Source organism: Notechis scutatus, chromosome 4, assembly GCF_049901735.1.
Source record: "Notechis scutatus isolate UNSWTSFEM ecotype Mainland chromosome 4, rNotScu1.2, whole genome shotgun sequence".
Classification (NCBI taxonomy): Eukaryota; Metazoa; Chordata; class Lepidosauria; order Squamata; family Elapidae; genus Notechis; species Notechis scutatus.
In genome coordinates this window covers 169158592-169181378 of record NC_142012.1, presented here as the reverse complement: position 1 = coordinate 169181378, position 22787 = coordinate 169158592, and the positions used below count along the sequence as shown (strand labels likewise).

General features: G+C 58.0%; 2 protein-coding genes across 2 annotated transcripts; one reads left to right on the top strand and one right to left on the bottom strand.

Moving 5' to 3' along the window:
• Positions 1-563: 563 nt before the first annotated feature.
• Positions 564-2245, bottom strand: FAM43A (family with sequence similarity 43 member A). The gene is given in 2 exon segments (XM_026687205.2): positions 564-994; positions 997-2245. Coding segments are annotated over 2 exon segments (1452 nt in total). The 5' UTR covers positions 2159-2245; the 3' UTR covers positions 564-704.
• Positions 2246-4990: 2745 nt separating this feature from the next.
• On the top strand, positions 4991-19716 carry LSG1 (large 60S subunit nuclear export GTPase 1). Its single transcript, XM_087965633.1, is given in 15 exon segments — positions 4991-5083; positions 5195-5234; positions 5237-5314; positions 5402-5522; positions 7577-7663; positions 9674-9760; positions 10184-10244; positions 14693-14869; positions 15220-15588; positions 16282-16383; positions 16726-16871; positions 17194-17315; positions 17836-17915; positions 18409-18591; positions 19313-19716. Coding segments are annotated over 15 exon segments (1911 nt in total). The 5' UTR covers positions 4991-5005; the 3' UTR covers positions 19493-19716.
• Positions 19717-22787: the final 3071 nt, after the last annotated feature.

Here is a 22787-nt window from a genome sequence, read left to right as displayed (position 1 = left end):
CCCTTCTTCTTATTCTTTAGCAACAACAACAACAAAAGCTCCTGGAATCAGGCTGCAAACTGTAACAATTGTTCAAATTCTTGCACCGAGAAGGCTCCTCCCACTCCCACAAGAGCCACCTAAGGCAGGACTCCAGCAGGCAGCGCCAGGCCCTTCCCAATCGAAGCCCCCCAGGACCACCCGAGGGCCAGCTGGGCTGTGGGAGGGGCGCAAGAGCAGGACCCTCCCTGCCCAGGAAGCACAGCACCGCTGCTTTTCTGTTACTTTTATTGTGTGCAAGACAAACCAAGGCAGCCAAAATCCAGGTACCCCCCCACCACCAAAGGGGGCAGCGACTCCTCAGGTTCCAATGAGGATCCACACGGTCCAGTTTCTTTTTGCACAGCAAAAGATCCGGGGGGGGGGAGGGAAGATGATCTCCTGGGGAAGAGCCCCCTTTCCCCAGCCTTCCGGGTAAAGACGCCCCTCTCCCCGCAGAGTGGGAGCCACGAAGGAGCCCCGCCCTTTCAGACGCCAAATTCCACGGCTGTAAACAAACGCGCCCCTCCCCACCCCGAGGACCGACCGACATTTGGCCGCAGCTGGGGGAAGGGGCGGCAGGCCGGCCGACCTCCGGCGCCCATCCCGGGCCGTTCTCCGCCGGGCCGCCCTCTTTCCTGGCGCCGCCTGGGGGCCCTCAGATCCGCGGGAGGAAGCGGGACTGATCAACCGCAGTCGGCCTCTGGGCTGTGGCAGGACCGCAAGGGCGGCGGGGGTGAGGAGCCCCCGCCGCCCTCGTGTCCATTGCTCTCGATGGAAGACTCGCTGCCGGTGCTCTCCCCGGAGAGCAGGCGGGTGACGCGCAGGTCGGCGCGGAGAAGCGCCACGTCGTTGCCGATGGCCAGCTCGCCCAGTCCGCAGATGAGCTGCCCCAGGCTGGACCCCGCGGGCGCCGCGCCCTCCCCGTCCTCCTCCTCCTCCCCCTCCAGTGGGGCCAGCAGCTCGTCGTCCTCCCCTGGCCGCCGTCGCAGTCCTCCCCCTGGCCGCCGTTGGCACAGCCCGGCCCGGCGGCGCGCTCCTCCAGTTCCTCGCCCAGCGAGTCCTCGGTGATGGAGCCCAGTTTGGGCGCGCTGCGGCTTCGCTCGACGGGCGGCTTGTAGCAGCCACCCGGCCCGTGCAGGAGCAGCTTGCGGAGCGGCACCAGCGGGATGGCGCCGTCGGCCCCGGGGCCCACCTGCTGCAGCTGCTGGTGCCGCGCGTCGGCGCGCTTCTTGAGGCGGCGGAACTCGGCCAGCGCCGCCGCCGATGTCTGGTACAGCAGCAGCGCCATGGCGCGGGCCTTCTCCGCCTTGGAGACCAGCACGGCGTGGCAGCGGAGCAGCACCGCCTTGTGCTTCACCTCGTGGCGGTAGATCCAGGCGAAGAGACGCGGCAGGCGCGGGTCCGCCACGCAGTAGGTGACGCGGTGCAGGAGGTAGAGGTGGCCCGGACGGGAGGCGGCCTCCGCCGGCACCGCGGGCGCCAGGCGGATGCCCTGCGGCCCGATGGTCAGCTTCATCTTGGTGCCGTGGCGGCCGGCCTCGCTCTTGGCCCAGATCTTGGCCACCGCCACGTCGGTGCAGCCGTCGCCCTTGGCCTGCAGCGTGGTGGCGTTGCCCAGGTAGAGCGCCGTGTAGGTGGGCGCCTCGCTACTCACGCGGAACTTCTTGCGCTTGGAGCGGAACAGGCTGCCCATCCTGGAGAGGGCGCTCTCGGCCGGGCAGGCGCGGGCCAGCGAGCCCAGGGCGGCGGAGCAGGGCAGGCTCCCGGCGCCCGCCTGGCAGTAGTCCTTGGCCTTCCCCGACGGCGGAGAAGCGCCGCGCGGGCCCGCTTGCTGCTGCCGCTCCCGCCGCCGGCCCTGCTGCTGCGGCTGCTGCTGCTGCTGCGGCTGTTGCGGCTGTTGCTGACACTCCTCATCCGCGGCCAGCAGCTCGAATTTGTGCCTCTTCCAGGGCAGCATCGCGGCGCCCCCGCCGCTTCCCGACGGCTCAGCCAGTCCGGGGCGCTGCGGCTGCTGCTCCCGGTCCTCAGCTGGACGCGCCCGTCGTCGCCCCGGCCGCCCGCGCATCCCGAGGACCGCCGGCCCGGGCCTCTCCGCCTGCCGCCGCCGGGCGCGCGCCCGCCGCCATTCCGTCGCCATCGCCGCCGCCGCCGCCGCCGCCGCGCGCGTTACATGCCGGCCTAGCCCCGCTCCGCCGCCGCGCCTCTGCTGGCGCTGCCTGGCCGCGCCGCTACATATAGGCCGGGCGAGGAGGTCGCTGCGCCGGGAGGCGGCGCCCGCGATGCCGGCCGCGAGCCGAAGGGGAGGGGCCGAAGCTATGGCCGTTGGGTCGGGGGGCTCAGCCGTGGCTCCCCGCCCTGCTCGCTCCCGCGGCCAGCAGCCCCGGAATGGCGGCCGGAGGAAACCTGGCCTTCTGTCCCAGGACGAAGCGGAGCGCCTTCTCGCCTCGGGAGCCCCCTCCCAAGAGCCCCCTCCGCGCGCGCACGCTTGGAAGGGGCTGCGACCGGGCGTCCAGCTGCGGAGCCGCACTCGGGTCGCCTGCTCCCTGCGCCCCTCCGTGTCTGCCGGCTGCCGGTCCCGGCCCTTCCACCGGGCAAGCGTCGCCCGCTTGGGCCGTTTCCTGACCCGCTGTGGAAGCTTTCAAGCGCTCCCGGCCTCATCCAACACGGCTCGGCCTGACAGGCCGGGTATTGCGCTGGGAGGGGCTGCTGATGCCCGGTCAGGAAGCTTCTGGTGCTTTTCAGGCCTTTCGCTGCAAGATCTTTCTGAACAGGCCTTTTTGGTTCCTCCTATTGAGATCTGTTTTTCTTCTCTGTTTGATGTTAAGGAGGATTTTACACTTCAGGTTTAGAGGTAAATGGACCATCTCAAAAAGTGCACACTTGACTGCACACTTAACCTGGTAACTGAACTAAGTGATACACTGATGGATTAATGGGCAAAGCTGGGTTTGCTACAGCACTAAGCCACAATGGATTGAAGAACTGGTAAACCAAGTTTGAAAATGAGTCTGTGACTTCCTCAGGTGCAGCTGTTTACTCAGCTTTGGGGTCACAGTGGAGACAGACACTGGGGCCAATTGTATCCTAGAGTTGTATGAATGTGTTCCAGCTGGCACTTCTGAGCAAGAAATGCTGTGGCATTCGGGGCTTTTCCCAAAGGTGCTGGCGAACCAGGAGAAGTCCCAGGGGCAAGACTACCCCGTGGACTGCAACTAAGGTGCTGCCTTGGCACTGGGCAGACCCAGGTTCAAGCTTCCCATAGCTATGGAAGCCAGAATAACAGAGTTGGAAGAAATCTTGGGGGCCTCCTAGGACACCCCCGGCTCAAGGAGGAGCTCCTAGAGACCCTCCCATTTAAGACAAATGGTCCCCTGATCTCTTCTTGGAGGCAGCCATTCCACTGATTGTTTTTATGTCAGAAAATTTCTCCTTAACTGGAGGTTGGATCTCTCTTTCATGACCTTCCCACCCATTGCTTCCTGTTCTGCCTCCAGGTGCTTTGGAAAATAGGTTGACCCCCTCTTCTTTGTGGCAGCCCCCCCCCCAAATACTGGAACACCGCTCTCCTGTCGCCCCGTCCTTCTTTTCACTAGAGTAGACACACCCAATTCCTGCAACCATCCTTCTTATGTTTTAGCCTCCCACGCTCTCAATCAGCCCCCTCATTAAGACTTGCAGTCAGCCCTACCTTACAGAGCTGTTGTGAGGAAAAGCAGGAAGAGAAAACATTATCACGTATCCTGCCTTGAGCTACAAACAGAAGGTGGGAATCAAATCTAAAAAATAAGCCAATAGATTTTTCTCCATTTCTGCTAAGTGGATGGAGTCTGCTATGGGGGGAGGTTGCCAATCTAGATGGGCAAGGTGCAGGAGAAGCAGCGCCACACAAACACACCACCTGTCCCCTTGTATGCTGTGGTAGAAGAGAAGGTAGAGGTGGGCTCAGTCACAGGCTAGGGAAAGATTTTTCAGCCGCAGGATCTGAGTGTTGGGGGGGAGGGCAGGCAGGATCTCAGGCAGGTCCCAGGAAGTGGAAAGAGGGTGCTAGTGCTCTTCCCTCTCTTGGTGCTGCCCCAACCCAGCCCACTGATTCTTCCTAGCAATGGATGAGGACAAGATGTGCTGCCTGCCAGTGCTGGGCAGCTTAGCTTGGAGGCTTTGACCTTCTTTGTCGAGAAGTACCTGGTCACTTAAGGTGGCCTAAAAGCTGTGTCCAACCAACGTTGTCATTCTCAGCTTAAAAGCCACCACAGAACCTGCTCAGTGGAATGAAAGTGGCTTGAGACCGGCCATTTCTCCTTCCCTCTGCTGGATCCTTTGCACTCCCAGGCCTCCCCCACCCTCCACCATAACACGTTTTGGCGCTCAGCCGGTGTGCGCAGGGAGCTACAAACTCCCCAGGCTCGCCTTACACGCGCACGTGCAAGCGCTCATGCCAGCAAGCAGCTCCCCCCATGCATGGCCGGACGGACCAATTCCACGGCTGGGCAGCGGCATCGCCTCCGCCTGAGTTCGGAGGACAGCCGCGGCCCCTGGCGCTTGGGCTACGGCGGGTCTTGTTCTGTCCCCTGATGCCCACGAGGTGGACCGGCCCGTTTTGGGCAAAAGAAACAGCCAAGTGGCACCGGCGTCGCCCCTTCTGCCGACGCGCAAGAGACGGCGCGGGTCTCGTGAAAAGGCGACCCCGCCTTTATCTCCGGGTTCCTTGCCCGGAAGGCTGAATGGTCGGATTAGCCGCCTTCCAGCCCACTTCCCCGCGTCAGGCTTCTAGTCCTCCTTGTACTCCGAAGCTCTCTCCCCCCGCCCCCAAGCAAATGGGAAGGAGCGGCGGCCCTTCAGCGCCCCGTGAGGTCGCCGCTGCCGCCGCCGCCGGAACTAAAGGTTTGCGGAGCGCAGTTTTCGCCCGGAGCCTTCGCGGAGGCGCTACCGTCCGCGCCGCTGATTGGCTGCGCCCGGCCGCATGCCCGGAAGCGCCGAGCGCGCGATGGGGAAGAAACAGGCGCCAGGACTGGGGCGCTCCCTCCGTGGCGGCGGCCGCCGCCGGGCGGGCGAGGCGGGATGGGTGAGCCCCTTGACCCCCTCCCTCCCTCCCTCCCTCCCCGTGGGGGCGGGGCGGGGCGGGCGGGACGCCTCCGCGGCCCCCGCTAACGGCGCGTCTCCTCCTCCCCCGCAGCGCCACACGAGCGAGCTGAGCGAGCAGGGCCGCGGCCCCCGCCGCAGTCGGTGACGGAGCAGAGCCCGCTGGAGGCCTTCCTGGCGGCGGCGGAGCTGGCGGGCGCCGCGTTCGCCGCAGGTGAGGAGGGGCCGGGCCGGGCGGGGGGAGGAGGGCATCGTGGGGTGGGGGCGCCTCCGCCCGCCTGACGCGGCTCTCCGTCCGCAGAGAAGCTGAACGCGCGCCTGGCCCCCGGCCGCGGGGCTGCGGAGGAGGAAGCCGGCCGGCCGCAGAAGGAGGAGGAGGAGGAGGAGGAGGAGGAGAAGCGGGTCCTGCGCATCCCGAGAAGGTGCGTTTCCCGAAGGCCGCTCCGGAGGACCGGCGGGGGGCGGGGGTCTCCTAGCCAAGGCCGGGCGGGGGGCGGAGCGCTGCTGGGACTCCGTCCCCTTGCCTGAGGACGCAGGAGCGGCGTCTCTCCCTGGACCCCGCTCCTTTCAGCCCCTCCGCCACCGCTTCCCTCCTTCGGCTGAGGCGTCTGCGCCTCTTCCCGGCTTTGTGATTGTAGGCAGATTTCACCCTGAGCTCCTTATAATAAACCCCGACGGTGATAACACCGTTATTGCTCAAGTAAACGTGAGCTTGCAGAAGCTGTGGGCAACTTGGATAATGCCAACTAGGTTGAAAGGCGCCTCGTTTTGTTTGTTTTAATCTTATCAAGGTTCCTGTGAGCTTTGCTTAATGGTGAAGAATAGGTTGAGCACAAAGCCAGGCCTCCTATTTGTACCTCAACGGTTGTGAGAAGGAAGGAGGGCCTGTGAACTGAAATCTCGCATGCTCTGCGCATTGTTTCCTCCTCTGGTCATGAATCATGACAGGCAAGACTTGGCATCTTTTCCCTGCCTCTTCTGGGTTTTTAAAATAAAATTTTCCCTAAAGAAATATTTTTGAGGACTTGACAGTTTGTGATGTTTTGTGTTCTTGAGCTGACTTATGTAGGAAGGGAATCCTTTGGGTGAGATCTTTGCCCTTGAGTTAAAAAACAAGGATAGAACGTGTTCCTGCCTTTTTCTAGGCCACCAAGGAAGGACTTTATGCAGGACAAGAGGTTGGGCTAGAAGACCTCCAGGGTGTCTTCCAATTCTAAGATTCTGCATCTCTTGTCGGCAGCCGATAGCCGGCTCTTTTCAAGCTTCATTTCCATCCCTTGTTTTGCTTTTCTGCTCTTTCACTGTTCGATGAAATCTGCCCTCCCATGAATTTTGGATAAATACAAAATGTTTTGAGTTCTGTTCCTCTTTCCTTCCGTGTTCCTTTCAACTATTCATTCTCGGCCATAGAAGCTGCCTGCGAAAAGTTACTCCCCGTCTTCCCTGAGGGGCAGGAAGAACCGCCTAAAATGCTCACCAACCAGAAAGTCACTTCCCAGCCTGTCCAGCTCTCTTTCCAGCCTTCCTCTAGGCTCCTCGACCTGTAGCCCACTACCCTGCTGTGGCCTATTTTCAACTGGGCCTTGTGAGAGGCAGCCGGTATATGTGCACACAGCTCAACTTACATGAGCTATGGGTGCTAGCACTCACAACCCCACTCCCACAAATGAAGCTGTGTGCGTGCACACAAAACCATCCTCCCCACCCCACCCCACCCCAGGCCACCAACCTGGAATGGTTGGGGAAGGCTGCTCTAGCGAGTGCCTCTTGGTTTCTATTACTGTGATGACCCAGAGTGTAAACAAACGTAACAAAATCCAAAACGTAAATAAATGTCCTTTAATGCCTCCAACTTGGCCCCACTGTTCAATAATTCTCAGTTGGAGATAAAACGTACTTAAAAATAGTCTTCAAAAGAAAGCAATACAGTCCTAATTTAATGAGCAGATAGAGGTGAAAATAAAAACCAAACAAACTACAATGATGAAATTTCCACAACGGAACAGGAGAAGTATTTACCAAATTCAAGAAGATAACAAGGCACAGTCTGTTGGAAGAACGCCAACCAAGATAGCCTCAAACCCAAATAAAACACACTTTGTCTCCAGCGTTTGCCAGAACGCAGGTCCAAACTCTTATGCAGTTCTCACACCTGCAGCCCATGAAGAGGATCAAGGCCCTCTCCTCCCAAGTAGACCACGTCTCTCCCTTATCCTCTCCTCCTTGCGTGCCTTAGGATGGATAGGGGGTGGGCCTGGGTCCTCCTCTGACTGTTCACGGCCTCTGCCCTTCCCCAGCCTCCTCCACAACCTCCACTCCCTGTTGGCTGTTCCTCCTCTCCCTCAGGGTCAGTCTCCACCAGGGGCATGACAATTACCAAAACTGTCTCTTCCAAGATCATTTTCTACTATTCTGAAGCAAGTGTTTTTTTGTGGCGCCCAAACCTCTTTTTTCATTTTGTGCTTCGTCCTTCCAGGCCGCCATGGGACGAACAAACAAGCCCTGCAGCATTGAACCAGGCCGAAAGAGACAGCTTCCTGAGGTGGAGGAGGCAGCTTGCTTGGTGAGTGGCATTGGCTCAGGGAGTCAACAACGTGCCCCTGAGAAACCTAAGTTGGGACTTGGGGAGACTGCCAAAGGCGGGGAAAGGGGGGGGTACCCCACAAGACTTGGCTGTGGTTCTCTCATATCTGTTGGAGAGACAGAGATGGAGGCAGTTGAAGTTCTTTGTTGTCTAATCCTTTTGGTGGAAGGGATTGTTAATATCAAGGTTGCCTTCTACCTGGGCAAAAGGGCTATGGCACCTCAGCCCCCAAGTATGACAGAAAAAAAGAATGTAATCAGAAATTATATAATGTTCTCGGCAGACAAATACTTTGGTTTAAACAAGTGTCCTCATCATTGCTCTAGGAGGCCCTAGTCAGTAAACAGAGTAAAATAGAGGCAGGTGGAAGAAAGGCTGAGGTCGTCCTTAATCTTTAGCCAGGTTTAATGTGAAGTCAGAAAAACTCTCAAAACCTTAATCCAGTCTCTTTTAAAATATGTATTTGGCCACCTCAAGGCAGCTGATGCTTCCTCCTATTTTTCCCCCAACAATAACTCTGTGAGGAGGGTTGGGCTGAGAGGAAGACTGGGCCCAGGTCACCCAGATGGTTTCCATACCTATATGACAGCTGATGCCATTTGGTAACAGATAACAGATAATGAGAGTTGGAAGGGACCTTATAGGTCATGTAGTCCAACCACCCCGCCTAAGCGGGAGACCCTACACCATTTTTGACAAATGGCAGTCCAGTCTCCTCTTGAAAGCTTCCAAGGATGAAGCTCCCACAATTTCCAAGGGCAACTTCTATTCCATTGGTTGATTGTTCTCACAGTCAGAAAAATTTCTCCTTATTTCCAGGTTAAATTTCTCCTTGTTCAGTTTCCATCCATTATTCCTTGTCTGGCCTTACAGGCGCTTTAGATAATAGCTTGACCCCTTCCTCCTCTCTGTGGCAGCCCTCAAATATTGGAAGGCTGCTCTCCTGTCTCCCCTGGTCCTTCTCTTCACTAGACTAGCCAGGCCCAGTTCCTGCAACCGTTCGTTGTATGTTTTAGCCTCCAGTCCCCTAATCATCCTGGTTGCTCTTCTCTGTGCTTTTTCTAGAGTCTCAACATCTTTTTTATAATGTGGTGAACAAAACTGGATGCAGTACTCTAGGTGTGGTCTTACTAAGGCTTTATAGAGTGGTATTAGTACCTCCCTTGATCTCGATTGTATCCCTCTGTTAATGCAATTTAGGATTGCATTAGCTGTAATGGACATTGGTTTGCAGCAATGGCTTTTCATGATGTTTTTCCTTTTTTAAAGTTATGTCTGAGCAATTTATAAATGTAAAAAATGAGAGACTTCCAGAGAGGCAAGTCATGAGTTCAAAGCACATGAGCAAGTTTAAGAGGCTGGAGTGAGCGAAAGAGGCTCTCCTCCCCACAGAGAAACTGATGTGGCATGTTGGGAGCTTCTTTGAGATGGTTTTTCACCTGATGTCAAGAAGTGCTCAATATACTGAACATTCAAGACAGGAGGAGAAAGTTCACTCATTAAACAAGATTATTCAGAACGAAGCAGTTTAAAAAATTGCCCTTGTGTTGTTTCATATTTTGTCATAGCCCAGCCTTAAAATGAAATCAACTGAAAATAAAATTCAGATAACAGCAAAGCTTTTATTAAATGGCAGAAACAGCCCTGAGGACAAAGTTAGCCAACAAATGGAGAAGATGGCTTCTGCAAAGTGAAAGGACGCTCCCCTCCCAAATCTCTGGAGGGAGGGGGCTCCAAGTTGCGCCTCCAGGGGAAACTGACAGAAGCCAGGAAGGAAATTTTCAGCATCTCATGCAGCAAAAGGGTCAGAGATGATGGACTTCACAAAATTGCTCTTTCAGACCTGTGTTTTATTCTGCAGGATTTATGCCTCTCAAGTTCATAGTATCATTCATTAAATAAAAATGTGATTGAAACCAACCAGAAAACCATCTCTGAGTGTGCTTCCTTAAAATCCCCAAGATTCTTTCTTCCCCTGCATTCTTACAGGCTGGAGGAAGAGGAGAGCCTCCTGCTGACCCCGTTTGAGCGAAACTTGGATTTCTGGCGTCAGCTCTGGCGAGTCCTGGAGAGAAGGTAGCTGTGCTTAGACTGTGATAGTCCAGCCCGCCTCCTGGGCCCAGGCAGGTTCTCTCCTTGGAGGCTCAGGCTGCCTGTCAAGAGCAGGTGGGATGGTGAAAAGGGGTCTCCTTGTGGACAGGATGTTCTTGGCAGAGCCCGAGCCGGGTGGCCCTGGCAAGAGGACCTCCTGCCATGAAGGAACAGCCTTGGGAACGGTGTGTGTGTGTGTGTGTAGGGCTGCTCTTGCCTGCCTGCAGTGTGTGGTGTGTGTGGTGTGTGTGTGTGTGTAGGCTGGCTGCTTCCTCGGCCTCCATATGCTGGGATCCCGTGGGTCAGGACTGCCTCGAGCCCTCTGTCCTCGGCGAGAGCGAGATGGGGATGAGCTCAGGGTGTTGCTTTAAGCGGAGGGAGTAGCGCCTCTGGCCTTCTCTTTTGCAGTGATGTTGTGGTTCAGATCGTGGATGCCAGGAACCCCCTCCTGTTCAGATGCCCAGATCTGGTAAGTAGAACAAACTGAGGTAGCAGGTCCACTTTGTGCATCAGGAGCCTGCTAAAAGTCGCCCATGTTCCAAAATTAAGACGGGAATAGAATAGGTTGGTGCTTGAAAAATTAGCGATTGTGTATTTTGGTTTCTTCCAAAGACTTCCACTCACACAAATAACAGGTCAGAATGAAGCACCTCAAGGAATTGCTGGCTCTTTTGAGACAGGCAGGATATTGTAAAACTTTACAAACGTTCTGTCACGTGGACAAATGGACCGGATGCACAGGGAGCCAGGAATCCTGCCTTCCGCCCAGTCCACATTATTAAAACTGGGAGCTGTCCCAAGGAGACGGGCCGTACCCATTCATGCCCACCGTCTAGGGGCTTCCAGCTAGGAAAGTGTCCCATGGATTGAAAATTGTGGGGTGTGACCCATTGCTCCCCTGGGGCCTGGAACCAGGGACGGGTGACTCCTGGGATGGGAAGAAAGGGGGTTTCCGATCTGTCGCAACTGAGGACATAAATTGGTAAATGTGAAAACAGAATATGGCTGAATCAGCAGCAGCAGCTCGTGCAAAAAGTGTAGTGACTGCAGCTTGGAGGTTTTCAGCCTCTTAACAGGATACCAGAGTTGGAAGGGACCTTGGAGGTCATCTAGCCCAACCCCCTGCTCAGCAGCAAACCCTGTATCATTTCAGGTGTAGGGTTTCCTCTTACAGTCTCCACAGCTCTCCTGCCTCCCTGGTCGTTCCTCTGGTCTCGTGAGGTTGCCCCCCCGAGGAAACAGCCAAGAGCCCCAGGCGTCCTAAGCCCCAGGCTGCGATAGTCCCGATAGCGAGATGGGGGGCAGCGGGCCTGGGGTGCTTCCTGGTGCACAGGGATGCATCGTCATGGGGTCCAGCTCTGAACACCAACCTTGGTTGTGACAGGGTCACTTCCTCAGTCCATGCTGGATTTCTCAATCAGCCTCACATGCAATGTGGTCCGGTTGAGGTCTGATGACGCATTGCTTAGTCAGGGACATACTTGCAGTTAGTAAAGAGCATGAATCGCTGCATGACGGAGCTCAAAGGGGCCGTTTAGACAATAGGAACAAAGTCCTGGCTTCCTGCAGAAATAAAAGCCTGCTTAGCCTTTGCCTTAAAATACCCGGTGAAAGAAAATCCAAATCATCATTGTGGGTTATGTGGTTCCATTATCCAGAACCTCCTACTTCTAGGATTATTTTTCTAAAGTTGGTATATTAAGTTGTAGCATTCTTAACAGTCTGCTGTGGGCATTAGCAAATCAAAAATGAAATCCCTTGAAAGGCCCATGCTGGTTTGTGGCCATTACATCTTTTGGAGTGCCTCCAGATCGTTCCGGGTGATGCTGTGCCACGGGAAGGACCTTGGGGGACGGGGGGAGGAGGAGGAGCCGCAGCTTAGGAGGCCAAAAGCCTTTCCCAAGGGACCCTCCCTAGTTTTTCGAGGACTAAAGAGAGAGGAGAATCCCTTGGGAAAGGCTTCCGGTCTTGCCCCACCTGTCCCCGAGGCGGCCCGAGTGGCCTTTCCTCCACCTGTGGCCTGCCTGCCCCCCGAGGGCCCTTTCCACAGGCCTCAGGGTCCCCTTGCCACCTGCACTCTCTCCCTCTGCCTCGGGGAGGAGATCCGTGTCTTTCGTCGGCCGTGTCTTCCTTCCCTGCCTTCGAAGAGGGAGGCAGCTTGGCTTTGCTCCAGCTATTGGCTGCCCTTCAGTCACGAAGGCTTTTCCGATATGGAGAGGAGCCCCTCGCCTCCTCCCTCTGGCAGCCCATGGCCCAGTTCCTCCCCTGGCTTCCTGCAGGTGGAAAGAGGCGTTTCTCTCCGTTTCAACCTTCAGTCCAGCTTCTGGTGGCATTTTTCATCTTTTTTTTGGGGGCGAAGGGTGACCCAAAATAGGCCTTGAGCAGGTCTGCCTTTCCTCTGTCGCCACCCCTTGGTCTTTACACTTCCCTCTTGAGCAGAGTTGGCATTTCCACCCTCTTTTTTATGCTTGCCGTCCTTAGAATCGCAGCCTCTGGTGAGACGGGTGGCTTACAAATGGGATAAGTTCATCAATCCTTCACCCTCCTCCTCCTCCTCCTCCTCCTCCTGAGCTTTGTCTTCCTCCCCGGGGATTTGCAGTTGTGGCATACCTGTTTGCCTCCTTCCTTTGCCCCCTGAGCTGTGCTTGTCCTCCTCCTGCGTTTCTTACCCTCTCTTTCCAAGAGGCTCTGCTCACCATTGCTAGCCCAGTGGCAGGTGAGGAGGGCGGGGCTCACCTCCCGCTTTGCTTCCATTTATCCCTTATAAGGGGAACTGTGTTTAAGCGGATGTAGCAAAAACAGAAGCAAAAAATGGAGAAAAGACATTTGGCTGCCCAGGGAATAGACGCCAGCGATTTGGGTCAAGCTGAAGAGATGTGGGCAGAGTCTGAGGCTCCGTAAGGGGCTGGACGATTATCCGAACTGGAGGGACGGCCATCGGGGCGCTCCCAAGGCTTAGGAGGGTCTGGCAGCCTACAGTCATGGGGCGGGGGTGGAGTCAATGGGACTGTCTAGCACTGGAATTAAACCCAAGATGCATGTTGGGTTGCGTGCAGTTTTGGTTTCCTTCAAGAAATGTGCTAGAGAGTCCCATTCCTCCAGTGTTTCCACTGTTCCGGTTCTTTCACTAAATTGTCCCTGTTGGTTAATATGGGATAGCTGACCTCCACCTGTCAGGAGAAAAATCTCAGTGAACAGATGAGGAATTCCCTGGGAGGATCGTGCTTGGTGACATTCATCGTCCAACTGATGTCACAGGGCAACGATGTTTATAAATATAAGTTGGCATCATTTCATGTGACTGAACAGAGGCGGCTCCTCCCTCGGAAACAAGAAGGAAGTTCTTGTGGCTGTGACTTCCGGCCTGAAGACAACTCATCCTTTCATGACCACGACTGCAGAACCATCTGATTCTGGAGATACTTTTGTCCCGGTGTCTCCAACTTTGGCAGCTTTACGAATTGTGGACTTCAACTCCCAGATTTCCTCAGCTGGCGTTCTGGGAGTTGAAGTCCACAAGCCGTAAAGTTGCCAGAGTTGGAGATGCCTGAATTCTGGTCCAGCACCTCTTGCCCAGTGCGGGACTCCTCCGCTGTCTAGCATCCCCAACAGGCAGCCTTTTGAAAGGCCTCCAACAGAGGGAACTACCCACCTCCTGAAGTTTCTCTTCCGTTGCCAAACAGCTGTTACTCGAAGAAAACATTTCCTGAGCTCCAGCCAAAATCAACTTCCTTGTAATGGGAACCCATTGATGTTTGTTCTGTCCTCTGGAATACTTCTGAACAATTCTGCCCCATCTTCTCCACAAAGGCCCTTCAGATAGTTAAGGGCAGCTTTCTTGCCTCTCAAACAAGCCCCGTGTCTCCTAAATTTCCCCTCCAGGCCCGTTTTGGTTTCTCTCCTCTGGACAGGCCCCTGGTGGGCAACGTAGAAACCCAGAAAACTGAGGGTAGAAGGAGAGCTGGGGTCCCTTTAAGTTTTGTTGCTGCTGTTTCCTTATTTATTGATTTATTATTTTTAAATTTTTGTTGGATGATAGCCATATGTTCCCCCCAGGCATGTTTAAACTCAGTTTCTGACAATTGACCCGCGACCTCCGCTGGAAGTTGCTACCAAGCTTGGGGGGCTCTTTCTGTGAAGTCATCCCTTCTGACGTGACCTCTGAACTCCCCTCTTGGCAGTTTGTGATGTCTTTCCAGGAAGTGCTCAGAACTGGACTGTGGGTGCGATCGGAGCAGTGCCGTTAGAGAGGAGCAAGAGGTGTTAAAGTCTCTTGTTTGTTTCACACTCTTGCCTCACATTTGGGTGGTGATCCACCAAAGCCCTGAGATCCTCGCTTCCCGGAAAGTTCCCCTCTGGGGATTCCCCCCAGGTGCTGCCCCCGTGGAGGCTCATCTTGTGGGTCTCTGCTCAACGACTGCAGACGCCCCTAAGCCTTGGGAGCACCCCAGTGGCTGCCCTCCAGATCGGATAATGGTCCAGCCAGGAGCTCTGCTTCTGGTTGCTTCTTTTCAGCTTGACCAAATCGCTGGCGTCTATTCCCTGGGCAGCCATGTTGGGTTGCCGATCCTTTCTTTGTTACGTCTACTTAAGCCCAGATCCCCTTTAAGGGATAAATGGAAATACAGTTTGGGGTGGGCCCCGTCCTCCTCCCTGTCCCCGTCCTGCCAATGGGCCCGTCCCATTCTTTCCCTCCCTCCCTCCCTGCCTCCATGGAGCCAGAAATGCAGCCCCCGGGGTGGCTCTTGTGTGGCGCTTGCACTTCCACGGCTCCCGGTTCTCTTGTGCTTGGACTTGACAGTTTCTGGCCAGGAGAAAGTCCAGCTGCCAGATTCTCTTCCACAGCACCTTGTGAAGGGGGGGCGGGGGGGGGGACTCCCTTCCCACCATTCTCCCCTCGCTTGGCGTATCTTGCAGGAACGCTACGCCAAGGAAATCAGCCCGGAGAAGGAGAACCTCATCCTCCTCAACAAAGCGGACCTGCTGGGGGAGGAGCAGCGCTTGGCCTGGGCCCGGTTCTTTGAGCGGGAAGGAGCCCACGTGGTCTTCTGGTCGGCCTTGGCAGAGGGGAACCGGCTGGGGGCCAACCCCAAGGTAAGAGCGGGGAGGAAAGCGGTGGGCGGTGGGTGGGCGAAGGAGCCCTGCTGGGCCCCCCAAAGACCGGAGGGTTACGTGGGGCCCAAACTTCCAGCTGCTTCAAGCGGCTGCCTTGAACTTCCTGCCCTTGCGTGGGCCCGCCTTGACCACTGTGGTCTTCTCCCCTCCCCCTCGGGCTTTCCTGGGGCTCCCCTCGGGCGGCTGGGCCACCTCAGTGGTGGAGGGCTTTGCAGCCACACCCTCTCTGGCCGGGGGGCGGGGGGAGGCATGGAGTCTGGGGGGAAAGCCAGCCCAGGTGGGTCTCTTCTGTGGCTTTTGGCCACAGGTGTCCCCTGTCCTTTGCTCAGGAGCTGGAAACCGTGGAAGCGGCCAGGCCGCTTGGCCGGGGGCTCAGCCTGAAGGAGGAGCAGAGCGCCCAGGGAGGGAGCCCCTCCGGCACCCAGCAGGAGAGCGACACAGAGGAGGAAGATGGTGACGTGTACGAGGACTGCGAGGAGGAGGAGGAGGAGGAGGAAGCCTGGCTGACCTGCTCTGAAGATGGGGAGCAAGAGAGCCCCCCTGTGCCTGTGGGGAGAAGCAGGCCTGAGCTCTCCCAACCAGCCCCGCCCGTCCGAAACAGCAGCCGCCTGGTGCAAAGGGAGGAGCTCCTGGAGGTATTCAGAGCCGCCCACGCTGGGAGGAAGAAGGTCAGAGAGGGAGAGCTGACCGTTGGCTTGGTGAGTTAATGGCTGCCCTGGGGACACACTGGCCACCAGGGCCTCCCTCCGCTTGGCTCCCTCCCTCCCTCCCTGCGGGGCAAGGGGGAGACGAGGTGGGAAGGGAGGGCTCTGTGCCCAGCGCTGGGGAAGGCTTCTTGGGGGAACGGGGGACGACGACACGGAAGCACTTTGCCTCATTGCTGAGTTGCAGGCCTAGAGGGGGTGGGCTGCTGGGGGCTCCTCTCCTGATGTCACTTTCGGAAGCAGCGTTTTCACTGTCCGCAGTCAGACCTCCGTTCTGGCTTATCTCTTCCAGCCCACCCAACTTTCCCTCACAACCTGTTATGCGCTGCGCCCCTTCCCTTCAATTCCTGGGGCCAAAGAGGAGGGGCTCCTGTTGGGGCAGACCTCCCCTCCTGTGCAGCCCCTCCTTGAAGGGGACCCCTCGCCCCTCTGGGTCACCGAGGGCTTGTCAGGCACCTCATCTTCTTGGAGGGGCGGGGAGTTCCTTTGGGGAGCTGCCTTCCTGCAGCTTCCATCCCTTCCTGGGAGGGAGGCCGCCTGGCCCTTTCCGGCCCTTTCCCCAAGAAGCCCCCTTCTCAAAAGCAGCCGGCTCACACAGACGTGGCTCAGCCAGGCCAGGCTCCCTGGAGTGACCAGAGTCTGCTCCGGCCCCTCCTCCCTCCCTCCCCTCCCTCCCTCCCTCCCCAGGTGGGCTACCCCAACGTTGGGAAGAGCTCGACCATCAACACCCTCCTTGGGAAGAAGAAGGTGTCTGTCTCCGTCACGCCAGGACGCACGAAGCACTTCCAGGTACTGCACGGAGCCCTGTGGGCTGACGGCCAGAGCTCCCTCCCTTCCCTCCTCCTGCTTGGTGCCCCCCACCCCATATCTCCCCCCCGGGAAAGGCCTGGCCTCTGCCCCAACGCGGGGGGCCTGGTCTGTGGCTGCCCTGGATTCCCCTTCCTGCTCCCTGTTGGCTGCCTCCTCCTTCTCTTGGGAGAGCCCAGGAGGTGGCGAAAAGCGGGGGTGTCTGTGTGCAGAAGCCCTGGGGTGGGGAGGCCCGTGGAGCCCCCTAGCTTTGCCGGCCGGCCCCCTCCCTCCTCACCTGCAGGAGGGAGAGGCCTTTTCTGAGCCGCGGGGGCACCTTTGCAGACGCTGTTCGTGGAGCCCTCCCTTTGCCTCTGTGACTGCCCTGGCCTGGTGATGCCCTCCTTCGTCTCCACCAAAGCCGAGATGGTTTGCAGCGGCATCTTGCCCATCGACCAGCTGCGTGACCACGTGTCCCCCGTCAGCCTCATATCCTTCCTCATACCCATGGCTACGCGGGGGGTGTCTACCAAGTGTGGGCAGGGAAGGGAGAAGCCTGCCCGGGGGTGGGGTGGGGAGGACGCTGCCAATATGCCTTATGCCCTTTGCATGGGGGGCAGGTCTTACCCCTGGAGAACTGGTGCTGGGCATGAGAGCCACTTTCCTGAGGGAGGGGGCAGGTGCCTGGAGACCGCTGGGAGGCGGAAGGGGAGGGGCCGGCCCACCCAGGTGGAGTGAGGGGGTGGGGGGTGTCTCTCAAGAGGGAAAGGGGTCCCTGTCCCACAGGTGGTTCCTTCACTCCCCCCAACACATCTGCCAACGGATCCCTCGGCCAGTCTTGGAGGCCACCTATGGGATCAGCATCCTCCGGCCACGTGAGGGCGAGGACCCTGACCGGACACCCACCCCAGAGGAGCTGCTCTCGGCCCTGGGCTGTGAGTAGAAGCCCCCGGGAGGCCCTGGAGGGTGCAGGGCCAGGGTCTTTGGGCAGGACCTGTGTGGGCTGAGTCCACAAGCGGCAGGGGGACGAGGCCGGGAGGGGGCTGCCACTTGGACCGCTGGTCGGGTGGGGGGAGACGGGGGATGGTGGGCAGGTAACGCCGGGGGAGGTGAAGGGAACCTCGCAGCAGAGAAAACTGCTCACTAGGTGGAAACCTCCTGGGGTGGGAACAGGCAGCTCCCTGGCTGCGCACTCAAAAGGGGGAGGGGAAGGGGGGGGACTGGGAAGCTCTTCCAGGGGAATGTCTCCTCCTCCTCCTCCAGCCCTGGGTCTCCTTGGAAGGGGAGGGACCCAGCCTGGATAGGGCCCAGGGGCCGGCTTAGGCTAAGCTCTGGGCCGGCCCCCTTGCCTCCCGGCAGAGGCTTGCTAAGCTCTGGGCTTGCTTCCCTGTCCCCCCCCATGCTTGTGCTGCAGGTGTGGTGACCCCCAGCCTCTCGCTTTCTCCCCCAACACAGGCATGAGGGGCTTCATGACGGACCATGGGCAGCCAGACCAGCCGCGCTCGGCCCGCCTGGTGCTGAAGGACTATGTCAAGGTGCATTTGGGGGCTCCTGAGCAGCCTTGGAGAAGAGGGCGTGGAGGGGCCTTCAGTCCTGCTCGACCACTGGGGGGCTCTGCACCCCCTCTGGGCTGGCAGGAGGCAGAGCCAAACCCCCCCCCCGTGATTCAGGAGAAGCTCCTCCTCCAGGATCCCTGATCCAAACGGGGGGGACAGACCAAATGGGCGTATGCAGCAGCCACTGCCCAGCCAGCCTTCCACTGCTGACCTAGCCCACAGGCCGGGCGCTGGCATCACCCTCGGCTCTGGCCTGGCTGCTCTGACTCAGGGCTGTTAGAGAAACCACTCTGCCTGCTTTCCCTCCTCTCCCCCGAGCCCAAACCAAACGGCACTGGTTTAACCCGGTGGGTGATGGGGAGGCTGAGGCCGCGTGGGATGCTGGCTGGCTGGCTGCCTGGGCAGGGAGCGGGGGTCGCCCAGCGGGCAGGCGGATCCTTCTGAACGTTTCTGCTCTTGGCCTCCCCCACAGGGCAAGCTGCTCTACTGCCACCCGCCTCCGGGCACGGATGCCCAGCTCTTCCAGCGGGGGCTCCAGCGGCTTCACCCCAGCAAAGGGGGGGCAGCAGCACAGCGTAATGGGGAGCAGCCGCCTGGCAGGGGCGCCAAGGCAAAGCAGGCGGAGAACCCGGTGGATGCGGCCTTCTTCCGCCAGGTGAGGCCGTGGGAGGCCTCAGGGGAGGGGGCTGGTGGTCCTGGTCTTGCTTCTCTCTGCGGGGGGTGGGGTGGGGTGGGGGGTGCAGCCTTCAGGATTTGGAGCACTGCAGGTGGCCAGGACGGCTGATGCGCCCGGTGCCCCCTCGTCTTCCTTCCCTCGCTGACCCAGGTGAACCTGCTGCCCTGGCATTTGCCTTCCCTGCGTGCCTCTGCCCCCCCCCCTCCAGTCCCCCCTCTCCTTCCTCGCCCTCAGGACCCCTCCCTCCCCGGCAGAGACCACATTGTCTGGGCTTCCACAATCTGTTGAGCTGGAAGCTCACTTTGCAGAGGGCAGGGAGCCTAAATTAAGCAAGGTTAACACTAACCAAGTTAACGTGCTGTGCAAACGCAACCCAGCTGGCAGTCTTGGGCCCTTGAACTCAACGCAGCCACGGCAACGCCAGCAGACACGGGCTCCGCTCCAAGCAGAGCACCCAGGCTGCTAGAGGGGCCCCGCGGGGGTCCTTGGGGCCGCCCGGTGGGCCAAGGCCGCTTCTCCAGAAACGGTGCCTGAGGTGGCCCATCCAGGGCTTCCCCCCGCCCCCTCTGGTCCCCTCGCACAGCCGCTCCCTGGGCAGCTCCGGGGGAGGGTTTGCCCTCCGGGTTCCCTCCCAAGCCAGCAGCCCCCTCAGGTGCGGCATTGGGCTGGACGGGGCCTGAAGGCTGTGCCTGTCTTGCAGGAGAATGTCCAGGCCCTGACCAGAGGCAACCGGGCCGGGCTGGGCTACCCAGCAGGGGCGGCTGCCCACTCCCCTTCTGGGCCTGGCTTGGCCGATGGAGCCGGGAAGCCGTGGAAGAGACACGGGAACAGGAACAAGAAGCAGAAGCTGCGCCGCCTCACCAGGCACCTGGAGGCCTGATGGAAGCCGGGGCCCTCCGAAATAAAGGAGGTTTACCTTCATGGCGTCTCCTGGTCACTTGGCCTTTGTCGTCTCCTGAATCATCCTTCACGGATAGAGACGGACACCGATTGGCTGCCGGGCTGGCTGGCTCTGCCCGAGGGGGTGTGGGGGGAGGGATGGTTTTTATGGGGTTTTTTATTATTATTATTATGAGCTGGATATATAAATGTCATCAGCTGCCAGGAGTCGCCTCCGATCTGTGATGTAACTTGGCTAAATAAAACAAAGGCAACGCTGAGAGCTGCCTGTCAGCAGAGCCCCCTGCCCAAGCGGCGCCCTCTCCTTTCTCGGTCCTGGGCCGGCCGGTCTCCCCCAGGCCTGGTTCAAGCCCTGCCTTGGTTCTCTCCCCACCCTGGCCTGGCGGGAATTGTGCCGTGGTGGTAGCCGAGCTGGTTGCAGGAGCCGCGAGGAAGAGCTTAGCAGCCCACGAAGCCACCACCCTCACCTAGCCTGCCGTGAGGATCTTGCTGTAAGATGGGGGGCGCTCAAGGGAGGGGAGGGGGCCCGCTGAAGATATTGCCCCAAAGGCACCTGGAAGACCAAATGCTGGACAGGTGGGCCTTGGCCTGATCTAACCAGGCTGCCCTTCGGTTCCCCAAAGGGGGCTGGCTCTGTGGGCCACCCTGCTGGCCCTTGGCCTGGGCTACCCTGGAGCCTGACCGGCACCAAGGCTGCCCATCTTCTGTGCCCAGTTTGGGTGGGTGGGTGGGGGAGCTCTGTCCCCCTCTTGGCCTCCCCTGCAGCTCTTTCCCCCCCTCTCCCACACGGGGGCGCTCTCGCCCTCTGGGAATTTCACTGAGCAACAAGCCTGTTTTCCCCTTAAGGGGAGGGGGGAGGGGAGCAGCCTTGGGACGTCATTGAGAGAACACCCCTCCCCCATGTAAGGTTTTGTTTCTTTTTTCTTTTATGCAGGGAGACATTAATATTTATCTTTATTCCAGCAATGTATAAGGGGGAATGTAACTGAACAAAAAAAAGGTGAAAAATTAGCTGGCAATCAACATTTGTATTCCACCAAAAATTAATGGATGCACGATTCCCTTCTGTGGAAAAACTCCCCTCCCCCCTTTATCTCCCCCTTCGGGCGGAAGCAACCTCAGAGGGTCGGTTTTTTTGTAACTCTGCCTCCTACCCTCTGACATCCAAGTGGGGAGGGGGAGGATTTTCCCCTCGCCCCCATGCAGTGTGTTTTTCGCTGTGCAAAGCTTGAGGTGTTGCACACACAGCCTGTTCCCACTTGGCCCCTGGCCCCTGGGTGGGACTTAGAGGTGGGCTTGACTGGGCCTTCCCCCACTCCCTGCGATTCTTTTTCTCAGCTCTGCCTCGGTGGATCTACTGATACATTGCCAGGCCCCCTTCGTGCTGAGCTCCACTCCCCCAAGAGATGGTCTCCTGCTACCCCTCAGGCATCCCCTGGTGGGACAACGAAGGCTTCATGGCGCCTTCTGGGACGGTGAGCTGCCCAGGTCCTGAGGCCACGAAGCAGTTCCAGACCACAAGGTTCTCTCTCCCCATGTCCGGTTCTTCCGGTGAAGTGGTGACTTTGGCCAAACCTGTCCTCTGGTGCTGTGGCCAGATCACTTTGCCTCGCCTGCCAGCGCATGTGGCCTCGGTGTCCATGAGCAAACATTGGCCTTGCCCGATGCCCTCTCCGGGCAGTAGAGCCTCCTGCCCCCCCTTTGCAGATCTGTGCTGTGTCTTTCTTAAGTAGTGGGGATGAAGTTCTGGGGTCCTTGGAGCCTTCCATTATCCCGCCTTCTGCTCTCGGGCTGAACCGGGCAAAGATGCCGTGCTTTGAAATGCTCACTTGTTGATTCCTTCTGGACAATGGAAGGATAGATGTCCGATTGGCCACCTCTTAAGATCCCTTCCCAAACTCCTAGGCACCCGAGAGCTCTTTTGAAAAGTGTCTTGCTGGCTGTGAGAGGCAGAGCCTGTCTACGGACCAGCCTCACTTCTCTTGCAGCTCAGGAGAATCCCGCTGGACTTGGGCGAGCCCACCCGGTGCCAGGACCCATCCTCTGTGGTGCTGGCAAGGGCCTGCGTGTGCTCCTGCTCAGCCTGGTTGGCCCTGCTTGTCACTCGAAACTGGCAGCAATGGGCCAATTTGATTGCTGTCACTTTCAGCCCAAGAAAAACCAGTGACTGACAGCAAAATTGAGCCTGGAGTCGAAGCTGCTTCGTAAGGTTGGGACGGTTCCCCTGCACGTCACTGAACTGAAACATCCACCGTCTGCAAATGGCCTGGCCTTCCTGATTGGCCGTTTTTGCTGCTTAAAACAGTTCCCACTTGCAGCCATCTTGCCAAGCCTCCCCTCCCCTCTTCTTACCTTTCACTCGCCAACCTCATTAATCGAGTGATAGAATCTTGCAAGTCTGAAAGAACCATTTTCTCCCCCACCCCTTTATAGCCTGATAATGCAGAGAGGGTCCTTCCTAAGTTTCTTCCTCTGACCTTAAGACAACTGGGGGCTCCTGCCCTTCTTTTTCCCAACAGCATTTCTTCCCCCCTTTCCCCAGGCCACCCACACATTCCATTGCAGGGCTGCAACCAGAAACAATAAACTAGGTTACTTAAACTTTGATTTCATTCTGCTGTGGCTTAGCAGGCTGCGCAGGGCTCCCTAGGAGTCGGTTCTAGACCCCGTTTTGCACAAATCCAGCTAGGAAGCTGCTGGAAGAAAAACCGATGCAGGTACCCACACCGCACCTACCACTTGCCTATGGAACTGACCACCTTCTGGCCTCACAGCAATTCCCGAACCAGTAAGGATGATCCGGGACGGCAGTAAAAGCAAAAGCACAAAGGCTTCAACGAACCAAGCTCAGCTAGCCTGCTCTCTTTCTGACCCGCAGAAGCAGCAGCCTTTGAGCATCTCCTCCTCCCCCCCCTCCCCACGCCCCCAAGGCCTATGGCTGAGGAGGGGGCTTTGGATGTTTTTTCCTTGTTTCTTAAACATGCACCCTCTTTTATGTTTTTCTGTCAGCTGCTCTGAGCTACTGATGGCAGATAGCAAGTATCTTTAATTTTATTTTGGAAGCAGCAGACTGCATGGAAGGAATGTACCAGTGGCATCACTGGCTTTTGTGGGGTGGGGAGATCGGAGGTGACCTCGCTGTGCTTATACAGAAAGAGGACAAGGGTGGGGGTGTCTGGCTTCGTTGTGTAATTCAGGCAAATGCTTTTGACTCTGGTCCAGTAAAAGTGTTTTCTGGCAATTCCTCTGGATTCCTTTTGCAGCCCCTCCAGGCC